This window comes from Sphaeramia orbicularis, chromosome 1, assembly GCF_902148855.1.
Source record: "Sphaeramia orbicularis chromosome 1, fSphaOr1.1, whole genome shotgun sequence".
In the NCBI taxonomy this organism is placed as follows: Eukaryota; Metazoa; Chordata; class Actinopteri; order Kurtiformes; family Apogonidae; genus Sphaeramia; species Sphaeramia orbicularis.
The window spans coordinates 24,294,373-24,312,415 of record NC_043957.1 but is presented as its reverse complement, the minus strand read 5'-3'; the positions used below and the strand labels follow the sequence as shown (position 1 = coordinate 24,312,415).

Genomic DNA, 18,043 nt, shown 5'->3' with positions numbered 1-18,043 from the left:
CATAACTTTTTGAGTTATGTTGCACACTAACAATCAGTGCCGCCTTTAAAACGGCGGTGGTGAAGCCCCTTCTGAAGAAGAGCAACTCAGACCCCAACATTCTTAATAATTACCGACCTGTATCCAACTTACCGTTTTTAAGTAAAATTTTTAGAAAAACTGGTTTTTAACCAAGTTACTGACTTTTTAATCAGAAATAACATTTTAGAGAAACATCAGTCTGGTTTTAGGAGGAACCACAGTACCGAGACAGCACTTTTAAAGATTTTAAACGACATCAGGTGGAATTTTGATAATAAAAAGCTCACAGTGTTGGTTCTACTGGATCTAAGCGCCGCTTTTGATACGGTAGACCATCACGTTTTATTAAATAGACTCAGACACCTAGTCGGCTTCTCCGGTACTGTTTTTAACTGGTTTTGTTCTTATCTCACAGACCGATGCTTTTATGTAAGTATGGATACATGTTCCTCAGGAACACATAAAATTGGATGTGGGGTTCCCCAAGGTTCAATTTTAGGTCCACTTCTTTTTAATCTGTACATGCTTCCCCTTGGGGACGTCATCAGGAGACACGGCATCAGCTTCCATAGTTATGCTGATGATACACAGCTATACATCGCCGTGTCTCCTGATGACACAGGGCCAATTGATGCCCTTTTTAACTGCATTGTAGACATCAAGTCATGGATGGCAGAGAATTTCCTACAGCTCAACCAGGACAAAACTGAGGTTTTAGTTATAAGTCCTGAAGGCCAGAGAGAGAAACTTTTACCAAAACTAAAAGATCTTAAACCAACACAATCAGTAAAAAATCTGGGCGTGATTTTTGACTCTGAGCTGAATTTTATCCCACATATCAAAAATATAACAAAAACAGGTTTTTATCACCTTAAGAACATAGCCAGAGTCCGCCCGTTTCTCTCTCAGGCCAGTACGGAGGTGCTAATGCATGCTTTTATTTCTTGTCGCTTAGATTACTGTAATGCCCTGCTCTCTGGTCTTCCCAAAAAGAGTATTTTAAATCTCCAATTATTACAAAACTCAGCCGCACGCGTGCTGACAAGGACCAGAGGGCGGGAGCACATTACACCGGTTTTAGAGTCGCTGCATTGGCTCCCCGTATGCTTCAGGATCGATTTTAAGGTTCTCTTGCTGGTTTTTAAATGTCTTAACGGCCTTGCGCCCTCCTATTTATCTGATCTGCTTTTACCATATCAACCCTCGCAGACCCTGAGGTCCTCTGGCACTGGCCTTTTAACCATACCAAAACCCAGAACAAAAACCCACAGTGAGGCAGCATTTAGCCACTATGGCCCCCACCTGTGGAACAGCCTGCCGGAGAGCCTCAGGACTGCAGAGACTGTTGTTATTTTTAAAAGAAGATTAAAGACACACCTTTTTAATCAGGCTTTTAACTAATTTTTTAAACTCTTCTTGTTCTTATTTTGTTTTATTTATCACTGATACTTTATCTATTCTATTTTATTTATAATCTTACGTATTTTACTCTTGGTACTGTATTTATTTTATTTTATTTATTCTCTTAGTCCTATGTTATGCTTTTAGTCTTTAGCTTTTAACGCCAGTGTTTCCTCAGGGGGATCCTCCACACTGGGAGCTGTGTCTGGTCTGCTAGTGGGGGTACTGTCCTTGGGTCCCTTTGGCCCGGCTGGCTGGGGGTCCTCCCTTCGATGTGGGGGTCCACCTGTCTGTCGGAGTCGGGGGGCCTGGGTGCTGGTCCCCCCGATGGCACGGCCTGCGGCTCCTCCCAGTGTGGACGGCCCCAAAGGTGGCGTTTCCTTGATCCTCAGTGCCATGCCATGTCTCCCTGTTGTGTGCGTGTGTGTGCGTGTGTAAGTGTGTGGGCGTGTGTGTATGTGTGTGTGCGTGTCTAGTATGGAGGGTGGGAGGGAGGGGTTTTCTTTGTAATTGTTTTTCTGTTTTTATTGTGTAATTGTTTTTAATTCTGTAAAGCACTTTGTGTTGCATCTGTGCATGAAAAGCGCTTTATAAATAAAGTTTGATTGATTGATTGATTGATTGATTGATGTGTCAAACAATTTTGGCTAGTATTTTGTTAAATAACTATTAGAACTATTAAATTAATCACAGACTATTTAGATAATTAATTAATTTAACCCTTAAGGCTGGGTTTAATATTAGTTACTCTTGTATGCTAAAAAAAATTTGCAGCCTGCAAAATGTCAATTATTAGCAGAAAGACTGATTTTAATGCTTTATTATTTTTTGTAGTCAGACATTCCGCTAAGCACAGAAATATGCTCTTCATTTATACATTGATTTGAATGTGTTTCAGTGGCATAATTTTTACACTTAACAATATGAGTGCACACAGTATGTCTTAGACTTACTGTAGTACCTGATCTCAAAAATAACAAACTAAAGTAAAATTACACAATCTTGTCAAAATATATGCCATATGCATGAACACACTCAAACTAATCACAAAATTAACAATGAAAACCACGTAAAATGCACACAGCAGTCCCTAACAGTTAAGGAAAATGTCTTCTAAATAGCCTACATAATTTCTAGTTTCCTTTTTATTAAAAAAAAAAAAAAAAAAAAGTCTTTATTGTCATTGTACAGGTACAACAAAATTTAAAAAGTGCAATTGTCCAAGGTGCCATAAAAAAGTATAAATAATGTGTATAAAAGAGTATAAAAACTAAAATATAAAAGAAAAGCCCAATTACAATTCTTCCTCAATTACAACAAACTGAATATTTTTGATCGGTGAACCAAAACACTAATTGACACTTTAACCATTTTCTGATATTTTGTAGGCCACACAGCTAATAGTTTAATTAAAAAAAAAAAAAAAATTATCCATACATTAATCGACAATGAAATTTGGGGGTTTTGATTCACACTTACACAGGAAAGGTTTCACCTTTTTGGAACTACAATTCCCATAATGCCACGTTGGTGCTGGACGTCACATGATATTGCTAACCATTCCCTTCATGTGACTGGTAAACATGGCGGATGTAGATGCTACTAAGTCTTTGAGCGGTCTATTGAATGGAATCGCCCAAAAAGTGTATTATAACAACCCCGAAATCACAGAGGAGCTGTTGAAAAGTGAATTATATCCGGACCTGTCGCAAGACGAGTTCAAGGCTTTACACGACAAAATGAGAGGCCTTTTGAAGGTAAAAACCCGCTGCTGAAAACACGCCAAGTCCAAAATCAGACACAGTTTTCATGTCTTTGTGAATTTATTTTACTTATTAATATATAGTGATTAATATTTAGCTTCAGATCATGTTTTAGAAGTATCATAGGTGTCATTTGGAGGTGACTTTTGTTGACGTACGTGACAGGTTTAGGTGCAGAGTCGGCTGGTTACGTCCTGTTATAGTGTACACACAGTTATCAGCTAATAACTGTATGAGTGTGACAATACTGGATACACTGAAATACTATAATCCTGTGTGTTTTGGTTGTTGTAAGCACGGGGATGAACTAAAACAACAACAAGGTCTGTTTTGTGGTCATACAAGTACAGCAAAGTTGTTTGGAGCAAATACAGCTATGATGCAAAATATAGTACAACTATAACTTACAACAGTTTTAGTATAATAGAGAATAATCTATAAAATATGAAGTGTAAAATAAGATGAGACACAGAAAAAAGTACTGGTAGAATGCTGAAGAAAGGGGAGTAAGAAGCAGTCATTATTTGGGTCATGAAGACACATTTAATTAAATATCTTACTCAGAGGTGTCAAGAAACTAAGGACAAATACTTAGTTACCGTACTTACGTATTAGTTTTGGTTATCAGTACTTTACTGGAGTAATTATTTTTCAGCCAACTTTTTATTTCTACTCCTTACATTTACGCACAATTATCTGTACTTTCTACTCTTTACATTTCAAAAATAATCCCATTACTTCCATTTCATTTTGGCTTGTTTTCATTCTGGCGTGTCATTGTTCAATTAAAAAAAATCCAGACAAATTGTGCCATCCGGATAGTGAATCTGAGTGTGGTTGGATGAGAAGGATAAACATACCATTCTGACACCCTATTGGTTTGTATGTAATCCATCGCTCCTGCACATGACACAAATCACGTCACACCCCAGCAAGGACATAACAGATATGTTGCCTAGTATGATGTTCATGGCAGAGACTCAAGAGAACTCAAGCAAAATGTCCCAACCACCCTACTGTATATAGACAACCATACAAGGGCAGTTGTTACTAAGTCTGCCCTGGGTACACCAATGTTCTTGTCCAGGTTTATTTTACATCTGTTGCCCTCACAGAGTCCTGCAGCTAAGCTTACATTCCAGTAAAGGTTATTGATAACATGTTTCTGAAGTTTGACTTTTTGCACCATTCCAATACTTATATTCAACTAGTCATCATATCTTCCGCTCCACAAGACACGTTAATGCTCAGTAGTGCTCATATATGGTTCTTTGATACATTTGCATTGTACTAAAATGCGTTCATTTTCAATAGGCATATATGCAACAGGTAGACTAGTGCATCCCGAGTTTTTTCAACATTAACATTTGGACTCCGTATTATAGTCATTTGGAAAAATGTTTTTTGGGGAGGTGGGGTAGCACACTATAGGCCTCTGTGGTGCAGCCTAAGCTTTTGTCCTAATGGCATCCCCCCCCCCCCTTACATTTACTTTAATACTTTAAGTGGTAGTGAAACCAGTACTTTTACATGTTTACTTGAGTAAAAAGCTTGAGTTGCTACTTCAGCTTCTACAGAAATCTGTTTAAACCCTAGTATCTATACTTCTACCTGAGTAATGAATGGGAACACTTTTGACACCTCTGATTTTAGTATTGCATGTAGTAATCTTGTCATGGCTGACTTTTCAGTTATTTTTGTACCTCTGGTTTTGTAAAATGTCTGAAAACATAAACGAGACAATCAGACATTGCAGATTCTCGTTACTTGAATAATTCTTCTACGGTTTGGATATACAATAGAGTGGAATTGCAATATGTCAGACAGCACAGATGAGACACAAATTCAATCATTCTCAGGTGAAATATATTTGTATAATAAGGGAGGGTGTGGTCTCAAATAATCAATACAATTAAAAAAAAACAAACAAACAAAAAAACAACTTTAACAGATAACAAGCAAATGAGATGGGATTTTTTTTTTCATTTAGTTGCATAATAATTGTGCACACATAAATATTCTCCTAAGAAAGCCAAACCCTCACTTTTACTTTGTTAAATATTCAGGTTGGAGGTTTATTAACATTTGGGAATGACCAAGAGCTTTGTAGTTGCTTAATATTAAAATTAATCCTCGAAATTACAGCTCGCCTATTTATCGTGCACACAGTGTAGTTTTTATCTAGTTTTCAGTTTTTACTTCAATAGTTAAACAAATGAAATTCACGTTGTAGTTGTCATGTTTTGGAAAACTGCCTTCACATACATTTCTCTCTGCTTGTTATTATTGAATGTACTAATTGTGGCTGTCTGTCCCATCCCATGCCTCTCAGTCCATTGCTTCAGCAGACATGGACCACACCCAGCTGGAGGCCTTCCTCACAGCCCAGACCAAGAAGCAGGGAGGTGCCGGGGTGAGCGCTGAACAGGCTGCCGCCCTGTCTCGCTTCTGGAAGAGTCAGAGGACGCGGGTGAAGGAGAGCCTGCTGTCCCAGAGCCACTGGGAGCCCAGCCTCAGGGGCCTCTCCTGGAGGGTGGACCTACAGACAGCAGCGGGTCGGGGGGATGCAGCCCAAGGTGGGCCGGTTGCTCTGGTGGAGTTGGAGCTGGGCCGGATGGGACAGGTGAGCAACACACCCACAGACCCCAAGAAGCCAAAAGCATGGAGATCAAGTTTCAGTTATTTTTCGCTTTATCTTCAGGTTAATTTGGTTATTAGCACAGTTTGAACACAGAGACATGTTTTTGGTGTCACAATAAAATCCACATAACGCAGCACAGAAAGGAAATAAATATGTTGTAGCAGGGCAGTTAATGAAAATTGGAACTACATTAAATGTAAACTAGAAAAGCACTTGGAGAGCGCAGACCTCCATCAAGGCTGATCAGACCTGAAAATTTTATCAAAATCCGTCCATAACTTTTTGAGTTATCTTGCTAACAGGCAAACCCAGATGAAAACACAACCTCCTTGGCAGAGGTAATAAAATGCTTTCTGAGGTTATACATATATATTTTTAATCAAATTACTTCAGTGACAAAAAGTGCTTTCAACAGATGAAATACAAGAACCTAACCTACATGACAGTGTTCAGTCCATACTACGAGATCCTCAAAGGGGTCTCACACTGGGTATGGTAGCATTGTCTTACTGCCCTGCATAAGAATTAACCACTTAACAATATTCACTGTTTACACAATATCCATTTCCCAACAGTTGCTTGTCAAGATATTGTCAAATTCTGTATGAAATCTGGGTAAGAGCCATAAGTACAAGGCAGTTCAAGCGTCTGTCCACAGGTATGACTTCCTGGGCTTCTGTTAAAACCAGTTTCCCTATTAAATGACACTATAGTTTTATCAGCAGCTATAACTGTAGATCCTGTACAGAAGTGCAGGAGTTTCTCTGCCTTGGCCTGGTCTGCATTTCCTGCGTATTGCTATAGATGAGTAAATGTAACATGCTCCATCTGTGTAAGAACAGCCTTTGACAGCTCAAACAGCTGTGAAATCTTCTTTCCTGATTGTTTTTTTTTTTTTTATTTGTACAAAGCCATTACACTTTCTTTATCGGGTAATAGCACTTTCACATGAGACATCTGTGTAGAGAAGCAATCTATCTAGCCTATTCTTGAGAATATATCCAGCAAGTCCTCTTTGTCAGATTGCTCAGAAGTGCCCTGCAGGGCTGTCTCAATAGCAGACTTCTCAATGGGAGAAAGATAGTTGAGAAATCATGTGATGAGATCATTGTCATCAACTGCATCAATTCCATGAATACAAGCCAAAATAAAGGACTGTGCCAGCATCACTGGTATGACTCCATGATCTACTGACCCTTTAAACCAAATCAGGCCTACTGCTTGCCATTCTGCCTCACCCAAATCAGGAGTCAATCTAGGCACTCGCTCAGTTGCCCCTTCACACAGTTAAAAACAGTGCTTCAGAAGGCAGTGTAAACATCGTGTGGCACTCCTGCATCAACTGTCATTCCATTGACAAACGTCATCTTTACAGTTGAATGCATTATGCTGTTGTCCATAGATGCTTGCACAAGGTCTCTGACCGCCACCACTCTTCAAACAGATACATAGCTTATTCTTTCTAGATCCACTGAACCCTTTGGTGAATCTAATAGGAAGACTTATGATCCTGGATTCATAGGCAAGGCATCTTCAGGTGAGGAATCAAGCACAATGTCCTGGAGAATCTATAAAATAAGTAGTTTTGAAAATAAGTAATATTGAAAATTATTTAAATCTATGCAATCCAACATGTTTTCACACTGTTCTACAGATGTAGTGGATCAAGATTGCATGGAATAATTACCCAAGTACTTTGCAGGTCCTCCTCAGATACTTGGGGCTCAGGTAAAGGGTCCTCAGTTGTTGACGACTGGAGAGACGTGTCATACTTTCAAACCGTCTTAAATATAAAAGAGTCAAAGTATCTTTCAATTATGACACCAAAAAATGTAATAAAACCCAAACCAAAATCCACAATATCACACAGGAGGCACAACGATGCTCCATAATGTAACCGGCATTGGGATTCCAAAAACCTCCAAATATACACAAAAGTAAAGGCTTAAGGCTATGTTAAAAATAGGACCAATGGCCCTGTAGCTTACCGGCCAAATTAAAAGCTTTGGGAAATGTATCCAGATGCCATTTATTATCACCCAGTTATGTGTATTTATTATATTACAGAAATAGCCCATGTTTTGGTCATATTCCAATCAGATCTGTAAAAAATTCAAATTCCAACTTGATATCATTGATACTTACTGATTTATTGGATCAATCCACTTCCTATCTGTTATAATGGGAAAATTTTTCAAAGTCACACCAAATCCAGAATCAGATCTGGATCGAAATAATTGCAGTACCTTGTGCTGACATCATCATAAAGAAGCTGTATACCAAGTTTGCAGTCTATCAGAACTGTAGTTTCGGAGAAGAAGACGACTGAAATGTTTTCCCCATAAGAGTCCATGTGAAATTTTCCATAAGTTCCCGGATCCAGAAGAAGATCCTGATCAGTATGTGGCCATTATGTTTTGGTCATCTCCCCATCAGGGCTGGACTGTACAAATTTACACTTGATATCATTTATATTTACTGAGTTATTGCATCGATCCACTTCCTAGCTGTAATAATGGGGAAACTTTTCAAAGTGGCACCAAATCCAGAATCAGATCCGGATCCAAATAATTTCACTAACTTTTGTTGACATCATCATAAAGAAGCTGTATACCAAGTTTGAAGTCAATCGGAATTGTAGTTTTGGAGAAGACGATTGAAATTTTTGTAACGGACAACAGACAACGACAATTGACGCCGCATGACGACAATAGCTTATGGCCTGTCGGCCGGTAAGCTGAAAACTAAACACTGGCAAATATTAATTGTGAATCTAAGTACAACATAGGGACAGACACATGGCTGTATCGCTGTGCACCTTCAAGAACACTTGAGTATGGACTGTCTACATATGGCATTAGTTGATGCTGCATGATGCCCATTTGGAATATTAACTTAAATTTTTTATTCAATACATCTTTACAATGCTTTCAGAATCGCAAGCATTTTTATATTAATGCCTACAAATTCCTACTAATTAAAATGTTCTACCAATCTTTCTTACCAGAATTGCTCCTTCACTGTTGTGGATGTTCACCACTATAACATCTGAATCATCGCTATGTGCCAGAAATATCTGGATCCCATTCAGTTGTCTTCTCCCTCTGCACCAAAAACATTAAGTGTGGCTATATGTCGATTTAGTTTCAGAGCTAATCCACAATTAAGAATACAACACTAACCATCATAATGGCTATCGTTACAGAAGTACTGCTCATCTCTATTTGGTGCCTTATATTCTTCACACCCAAATACCAGAAGGTTAATGTTAATGTTGCGTATGATGTTCATCACTAATTTTTCATCAAATCTGTAAAAGCCAAGCCTTAGTATCACATAAATAAATGCACGGTTTGTGGTGGAGTACACTTGGAAGTTGTTCACCGTGAGGGGAGTGATTCAGGTGCGCGTTCACAGAAAGACTAACAGATTCGTGATACTTAGGCTATCATTCAGGTTTCACAGATTTGATGAAAAATTGGTGATGAACGTCATATTTAATGTGGCTTAAGTGTTGCCCAAAAAGCATGGTTCACATGCTTCACATGATCCTTGTAATGATAGAGAAAACCTAATCGTCTTTTCACAGTTAACTTTAGCTTTGGTCTTAGTTTTTCATTCAGTGACAATCATAGTAAATAAATTGCAGTTTTTCTCTGTTATGGGCCATTCCCAGCCTGTACAGGACATACAGATCAAACTGCTGTTTCTCTCAGACCTGGTGCAGCGTACTCAAGAACTAAAAGCAAATATCTAACAAAACAAAAGTTCAACTGGAGGGACAAGAACAAGGAAAAAATCATAGACATCTTGTTAAACTGTCATTATGATATTAATACATGTAGTGTGAGTTCTGTGTCATCATGGAGGGGGTTTGAGGGATATAGTCCAGCATATCAACACACGCGGCTCTGGATTTGACTGGATTACTGGTTTGATAAACCGTGGTCCCAGAGGGGGGCTATATTCACTCAATCTGAGTCCTGCGCTTAAAACAGTTTCTCTACCACAACCAGTAGAGAATAGCTAGCTCATGGCGGTTGTGGCCATGGAGACTTCTAAACGCCAGGATAATATCAATGTTAATGAAAAAATGTTGCCTCAAGTCACATTTTTAAAGTTCCTCAATCAGACTGAAATGAGTAGAGCAGGTTAATAGAATTCTGTGTAGTATTGCTATTTCAAACACTCAACAGCAGGGGTCCATTTGGTACCAGAACACACGTAAGCTCAAAACTACCAGCAAATCCACCTTATGTGTCCACAGACTATATCAGTCACTGAATTAAGTATAAAGCATAAAGCTCATTGTTTACACACATCTGTATTATGGTATCATCCATTTTTTTTCTTCAAATTAAAACTCAGAGCTATTTTGAAAGTTGTTCAAAATAACACTGTTTTATAATCTTCACGTGCTGCATCAGCTGATAGTTTACATCAGTGTTTCTCAACCTTTTTTGAACAAAGGCCCACTGTTATGTTCTGGCGCACCTTTTCGCCCTTTGTCTTTTGTGGTTTTCTTCTATAATCATTTATTTCATTAGTAAATATTTCTCCCTCCTTATTGGTGTTCTTACCTTTATAATATTTTTGTAGTATAATTTGTATTTAGTGTTTCTTTTTTTTTTTTTTTTCTCTGGGAAACAGTTAATTTGTTCTCCCGCATTGCCAGAAGTTATACATTGACGACTGGTGCACTAGGAACTCTCTGCCTTGCCTCCTGCTCCTGCTCGGATACAAGGGTCCAGGGCGCATACATCAGGACGTGTGCATCAGGACGTGCATTAGGTTTTGCGCTGCTGCTTCCTGGAGTTGGTCATGTCAGCTGCTCCTTAGCTCTTTTTGGTTAGCATTCACTTTTTTGTTTTACCAGGTGGGTCCGGACGTCCTGTTTTCAGCTTTTCTCTTTGTTAGGATTTAGTTGCGGGCTGTGTTCCAGAGGGTAGGGGTAGCGGTACGTGGTCAGCTTCTACGGTCCTGTACAGGGTTGGCCTGGCCCACGTACCGTCCTTATGTTGAGTTGGCCGGCTCACCTTGGTCCTTTTCTTTGAAACTTTGGTTCTTTCTTTGTTTTTGGGCACGGGAAGGGGTTAATACAAGAAAAACCAACAACTAAAAGTAACTAAAAATAAAGAACTTTAAATTGGAACCCTTTTGTCTCCTGTGTCCTCTGTCATATATGTTAGCACCTTTGGGCCATAACACCCACTAACGGCATAACGGCATTATGAGCCTCCTGCTGCCCTCCTATCCCCGGGAACGGGGGGGGGACACATAATGTGTCATGAGAACTGATACTCATGATACCATTTCATACTATGATGAAAAAAAAAACTGCGTTGATACTCATTTTTTTTAAGAATCGATACCACTGGTAGGCTACTACTCTTCCAGAATTGATGGGGGCAATACGCGCCAACGGTACACACGCAACAGGTACAGGAACTTATGAAAGAATGGCAACGGCTGCAGCAAATGCTCCGCCTTGTCTAGTGGACAAAAAGGGGCCAAAAGTTATGTGTGGAAGTATTTCAGGTATTTATATATTTCACCATCTGGTGCCAATCTAGCACCTGTTTATGAAGGATGTCTGTTTCTAATATAATACTATAGAATATTTGACTGCTGACTACTTGCTTTTAGCTAGCTGAATCCTGCCACTACACATAGAGATTGTCCATAATTGAAAACTGTGTCATATGGATTTATTTTTATGTCCAGCTTTGTGACAGATGACTGACTGCAGTGATTATCTATTTCCATGTTTCCAGTGCAGTCAAATGAACTCCACTTGTTGGGAAGAATCAGACAAATTAACAAGTTGATGGTTTGGTTTGTAAAATGTTCCAGACACTATGAGCCCAGATGTCCTGACCGGATTATCTGCACAGAAACAGTAAATGTGTGTGTGCATTTGTACTGCATGGGGCTCAGACCACTACAGGTCAGAGGTCAGCTTTCTGCACCTCTGATGTAATTGTAATCTGGGACATCCAGATCAGCAGGCTGTCTGAGGCTGACCTGTCTGCAGAGTTCATTCTGGCTCTCAATCTTCTCTGCACCTGCGGCAATAACAATAGCCCCACCTGGTGCAATAACACTCATATCAATAGCCACTAAAAGACTTTTAGTCTGCGATGCCTCTCAGGAGCACAGGTAGGAACTAAATACAAATACTTTATCACTTTACTAGGCTCTTGCACTTTAGGTTCAAGGGTCAAGGTTAATTTTATTGTCATTCATTCCATGTCCATTTGCAGGGTGGGTGGGGTCCCTCATAATACAGGAAGCTCTGCTCCTGCACCTACTGATATAGATGTCCTCGATAGAGGGGAGGCAGTTGTAGTTTGTGATTCTCCGCGCTGCCTTAACCACCCTCTTCAAAGCCCTCCTGTCTGCAGCGGTGCAGTTCTCGCTGCCTTAACCACCCTCTTCAAAGCCCTCCTGTCTGCAGCGGTGCAGTTCTCATACCAGACTGTGATGCACGACGTGAGGGTGCTCTCCAACGCACACCTGTAGAAAGCAGTCAGGATGGGTGTGCTGAGACTGTAATTAAAAGAAAAGATGATAACTAAGTGTGCTTAGAAAACTAAAATGTCTAAAAATTATGGATAAAATTCCCTTTGTTTTTGTCTTTGTCAGTGTCGAATTGATACGAAATCGATTTATTTTTGCTCTAGCAATTTCAGCTAGCGGCACCATACAGCACTTCATGTTCGGTCACTTCTCATCACTTGTCGTTGAGAGTCGACTTCTCATCCCCACTCTACCTGGAAACATGGAGACTAGTGTTGGGAGAAAGCTGAGTCCTGTATGGGATTTATTTGAGCATGACGGCGAAGAAGATAAAAGATACGACAAAACTAAAATGAATACTAAAACTAAACTAAAACCAAGCATTTACAAAAAATGAAAACTAATAAAAAGTAGCAAACCTGCTTTAAAAAAAATTAAAACTAACTGACTTAGAGAAAAAAAGTCAAAACTAAATAAAACTAAACTATAATGAAAAATTCAAAACTATTATAACCTTGTTACAAACTTATTTTCTTTGACTCTGTATCTTATTTACCTTTTTCATCAATCAACATGTCATTCAAAATCACAGTATTTTTTTTCCACATTCACATTTGTTTTCATCATAAGCCAAAATTATAATAAAGTCTAATTCCTAATGAATGTATCATATAAATAAACTAGCATAATGCTACAGTTGACCAGATCATAACAGCGCTTCAGTGGATGGCTTGAATTGATGTTTTAAAAGTACTTGAACAAAGAATGAAATATCGAATAACAACCTTATCCATAAAATGTAAATAAGTTTTAACACCAAATGAAATATTCTAGAAACAAAATAGCATGTTATGGATTACAAATCAATCCTTTGGGAATGAAAATGAAATACAGTGGAGCCCAAAATGGATTATCTTAGCGGTTACTGACCACGTGACTGCTCCGCCATCTTAGGGTGAGCACGGACAAGTAAACAGGAGCACAATTTTTTTTCTCGGTCACAAAACCACTTGAAACTTTACAATACATGCCAAAATTGGTCTTGGAGCATCATATACTTTTCATGACTTTTAGGAGTCTACCAACCTGTTAACATGGGAGAAATAATGAGACGGCGACAGCTAGCTTGTTCTCAGTTCAGCCTCACTCAGCAGAATGAGGAAGTCAAAGTCCGCGCGACAGGAGGGGTCCTTTGGAGAAGAGCATGGCGTCGCTGCCCCCTAGCGACAGGGATGAGAATAACAACCAACAACTTTGCATTGTTTTTATAGTCCTTATAACCAACAAGATATTATTCGACCATTATAATCTATATAAAATATTTCTTTTGAGGAAATAACATCCCAAAAAATAAAACATAAAGGTGATCTTACATTTGTGTGTGTCACATTTGCTTTTCTAGAAACTTTTTACCCTATTTTAATTCTTACAATATCTATACAGGGTGGGGAAGCAAAATTTACAATATTTTGAGGCAGGGATTGAAAGACAGTGTATGACCAATTAGTTTATTGAAAGTCATGAGAATTTAAATCTTCAAATCATATTTTACTGCATTTCTAACGGTCTTGTTGTCTACCTCAAGTTCAATTGCCATTTTTCTCATGGATTTGGTTGGATCCTTTAGGATTTTGGATTTGAGAGCTTTAATAAAAGCTTTGGGTACATTTTTTGTTGCTTCCTCCACTTCCAGACTTTCTCGTAATAGTTTTGCTCATAGTCATTCTCTTCTTTCCATTATAAACAGTCTTTATGGACACTCCAACTGTTTTTGAAATCTCCTTTGGTGTGACGAGTGCATTCAGCAAATCACACTCTTTGACGTTTGCTTTCCTGATTACTCATATGGGCAAAAGTTTCTGAAAAGGTATGGATAATAGTGTTAGGTATGATTATGACATCAATATATGTTTGGTTTCAAAACAATTGACGTAGTGCCTGCTGAGAAAAAAAACAACTAAATGTTCATTGTAAATTTTGGTTCCCCACCCTGTAATAAGTATTGCATATCTATAATACTCCTTATCTGTGTCTACATCCTGCTTAAGTTTGGAAGACAGAAAACTCACAGATCCTTCACACACATTTCTGGCAGTAAAATCAAAGCACTGAGTACGGTTCTGGTAAAACGCGTCATTATATTTGCGTGTTATTTTTACAGGAACTTTGTGTCCGATAACCTGACATCTGAGTGTCTATTTTATGATTTATTTTGTTCCTCTTATTCTCAGGATTCAGAGTTCGTGTGTTTGGAGTTCGATGAAGCCAAAGTCAACCAGATGCTGAAGAAGATGGCTGACATCCAGAACAGCATTGACAGCATTGTTCATCGCACCTCGCAGCAGAAGAACGCTGAGGCGTAATCCGACGTGGCTGAGATCTTTCCTGTTTGCCATCATGTCTGGTCTCCGTCCTGTGTTCACCAGCCTCAGTCAGAGGAACAACACCTGCCTTCAAACCCAGACATCTGCATTCAAGGATGCAACGGGAGACGCTCATATTATTCTGAGTAGATGGGCTGAGACATGTAGCCTGTTGTAATTCAAAGAACAGTTCTGTTTTACTGCTCTGAGGTCTTTCAACTTTTTGTCACCCACCTCTGAATCCTCTTTGACACTTCAGCAGCAAATAAAAAATACAGCTCTGGACTTTTAAAACACATGCAAGATATTTGTAGAATCCCAACTTTATCAGTTTGTTTACATGTGGAAAAAAATTATAAAAATGTGGTGTTCTGCAAAACGACTCCAGATAGAAGGCACTTAAGATGAGGTAATGGTGTTTGTTTTGTTGTTCCCATTACAGTTGAACCTAGCAGTACAAGTGCAACATTGTGAGAGAAATTTGCTTTACGATCCACGGCTGGTGAGTATTTTTGGCTACGTTCAGACAGCAGGACTTAATGCGCAATTCAGATTTTTGGGTGAAATCTGATTTTTTTGCATGCTCATTCATATTACACATTAAATGGGACTTCTATCAGTTTTGAGTATGAACTGAATGCGACCCTGAAGTGACCCACATGCGCAAAAGAGGTCCAAATGCAATATGTGACCATGCAGGCACGCACTGTGTTTATAGAAGCATATGTTTTTCCCGTTCTTTCTCCTCCTGGGACGCAGAATTGTGACGTTTGTTGCATTTCAGTGACATAAAGGTCGGATAAATGCAACCAGGCCGTTCAGACTGAAGTCGCATTGCAAAATATCTGATATGTATTGGATTTAGGACCACACATGAAAGTGACCTAGGTCAGATTTGAAAAAAAATGGGATTTGTGCAGTTCAAACTGTCTTTAACAGATCGGATAGAGGTCACATACGGGCAAGAAAATCGGATTTGGGCCACATTTGCTTGCAGTCCGAACATAGCCTTTGTCTTGAAATATAAGCAGAAATCTGCAGTACGAGTGAGTTTCATATGAGCTGCTGCTAGTCAGCACTGAGCTTATACATGCCCCCCCCACCAACAGCTTTTAATGAAACAAACTGCAAGTGCGGACAGTAAAGAGAGGCCAGAGAGCCCAAATTAAGTGACTTTTACTTTTTATTACTTTTTAATTTAATTTAATTTGTTCATTTCAAACATTTACAGAATACATGCAAATTCAAAATTCCAAAATCATTCATCTACACTCGAAAAGGAGTGGGAAGAAGAAAAACTTATTTAATCCCACCCCATTCTCATCATCAAATAACTCAACATAACGTTTTAAATACTCACTCCTGTCTTTAGACTTCAAGCCAGAACAATGAACAAAATTGGCCTATACCAAATTAGAATAAACTCATTTGACAATATTAACATTACATAACCAAAATGTTTGTGAAAAATAGAAACAAACTACATTCATGACATCATACTTGACGTGTTAATGGAAGGAGATTCTCCTTCCAAACAATAATTCTCCTTCTTGCCGCTCCACCATCTTCCTCACGCACAGAAAATCTCATCTTTAAGGTAAATAAGTTTATAAAACAAGTTTATTTCTTTTGCATTCACTTTTATTGTTTTATATTTTTATAATTGGTATTTTCTTTCTAATTGCACTTTTTCTGTTTTAAAAACCCTTAAAGAATTTTTGGGTGGTTTTTGGGGGCTGGAAGGGATTAATTGATTTCAGTAGGGAAAATGGATTTGTCATGGAATGAATTAAACTTGTACTGCGAGGTTCTACTGTATTTTTTTCTTTATTTTTTCATTTGTCCATTTATTTGTTTGAGCTGGTCACAATCACTTAGTAACCTGCATACACGAAAGAACAACGAACCCATCACACACAGCCTATTATCATACAGAAGTAAACACAGAGGTCACTGAAGTCGGTATTTACAGTTTATTTTGATTTAGTTATACTGTGGAAGTCAATAAAAATCCATGAGGAAGTGATAACAGATCTGTACCTAACTGCGGAAAGGTATTGCCTATTTTAGGTCAGTAGCTTCTTTTGTTCGCCTGTATTTCAGCGTTAAAGCATTGAAACAGTCATGAACACTCGTCAATAAAGGATATAAAGCAGATGTTTAAAGTCTATAAAAGCAAAGATGATAAAAGTGATGCAAGAACAAACATGACTGTAAACATTAACCCAGCACAGTAACCTGCATACACGAAAGAACAACACACCCATCACATGCAGCATGATATCATACAGAAGTATGCTTGACAAAAGGTCAAATAAGAACAGATGATATCCTCTCTCTCCCTTTGTGGGTTTGTAGCTGTGCTCTGCAGCCACATTTATTACTAGAACACTATCTAAATGTGTCTTGTTCTGTGACATGAAGCATACATCACCTCATGACTTTAGAGGTGGCCTATCTAAAACGCAATAAATGTTCATATCTGCTCATAAAGATGCTCTTCAGTAACATTTTGACCATAAAAACCATGTTCGGGTCAAAGGTGTACTTCAGAGCACTGGGATTTATGAAAATTTTATGATTTTTAGCAGTTTCATCCGGAAATGTGTCATGTAAAATTTAAAGCAGATGAATCATTGTATTTAAAATCTGCAGAAAAAGGCTGAGATTTAATTTTGACATATTAACAAAACCTAATTTCAATATTTCAACTGTAAATATGTGCTACTGTTTTGTTAGAATTACTTTATAATAAAACTCAGTGGACTTAAGTATCTGGTTTTTGTGTTTGTTTTTAGTTGTAAAGTTTTATATATATTTTTTTATTTGCATTTGGTTTTTGATTGTGGTTTAGTCACTAAACTAATTGTTTCTTTTTTTTTTTTTTTTTAATTTCGCATTAAGTGTTTGACGTTCTGCCTTCAGAGACTTAGACAGTGACAGTTTGGATTTATTACGGAAAAAATGTTCTGCTTCCTGATCATAAAATGTCACTTTGTGCAATGACGAGGCTTACTGAAGTGCTGTAAATTTTTTAGACAATATTTGACACAGACAAAAAAAATGGACCAGGTTACAGATACACTGCTTCTACTGTTGTTCATCTACTTGGAGGATTTACTGATTTGTTTTCTCTTCAACCATGCTTTAACAGAACTATCCTGCTGAGCAAAAAAACATGAGAAAACCATCAGAATGTTTCCGTTCATGTGGATGTTATTCTCTATATTTGGGTCATAGTTGGCTTTTTGTTTTATGATCTTGTTTTGTCTGATGCAGCTTACATGTAGCACATGTAGCTTAAAGTGCATCTATAATCTGGCTTCGTGACGCTG

At 38.3% G+C, this 18,043-nt stretch overlaps 1 protein-coding gene and 1 long non-coding RNA gene across 2 annotated transcripts; one reads left to right on the top strand and one right to left on the bottom strand.

Annotated features, from left to right (window-relative positions):
• Nucleotides 1–538: 538 nt before the first annotated feature.
• Nucleotides 539–15,873, bottom strand: LOC115429254 (uncharacterized). Its single transcript, XR_003936750.1, has 3 exons — nucleotides 15,816–15,873; nucleotides 9,000–9,003; nucleotides 539–552 (listed from the first exon to the last, which is right to left on the bottom strand). It is a non-coding gene; the product is annotated as an uncharacterized LOC115429254 (long non-coding RNA).
• On the top strand, nucleotides 3,006–15,004 carry commd1 (copper metabolism (Murr1) domain containing 1). Its single transcript, XM_030148561.1, has 3 exons — nucleotides 3,006–3,179; nucleotides 5,518–5,808; nucleotides 14,577–15,004. Exons 1-3 carry the CDS (start codon nucleotides 3,006–3,008, stop codon nucleotides 14,706–14,708), a joined length of 597 nt encoding a protein of 198 aa, XP_030004421.1. The 3' UTR covers nucleotides 14,709–15,004.
• Nucleotides 15,874–18,043: the final 2,170 nt, after the last annotated feature.

What these genes read in the sequence shown, in the direction of transcription:
- commd1 (XM_030148561.1), top strand. Translation starts at nt 3,006, where the DNA reads ATGGCGGATGTAGATGCTACTAAGTCTTTGAGCGGTCTATTGAATGGA. An exon ending in AAATGAGAGGCCTTTTGAAG is followed by an intron (nt 3,180 to 5,517) that starts GTAAAAACCCGC and finishes CATGCCTCTCAG; the next exon opens with TCCATTGCTTCAGCAGACAT. An exon ending in AGCTGGGCCGGATGGGACAG is followed by an intron (nt 5,809 to 14,576) that starts GTGAGCAACACA and finishes TCTTATTCTCAG; the next exon opens with GATTCAGAGTTCGTGTGTTT.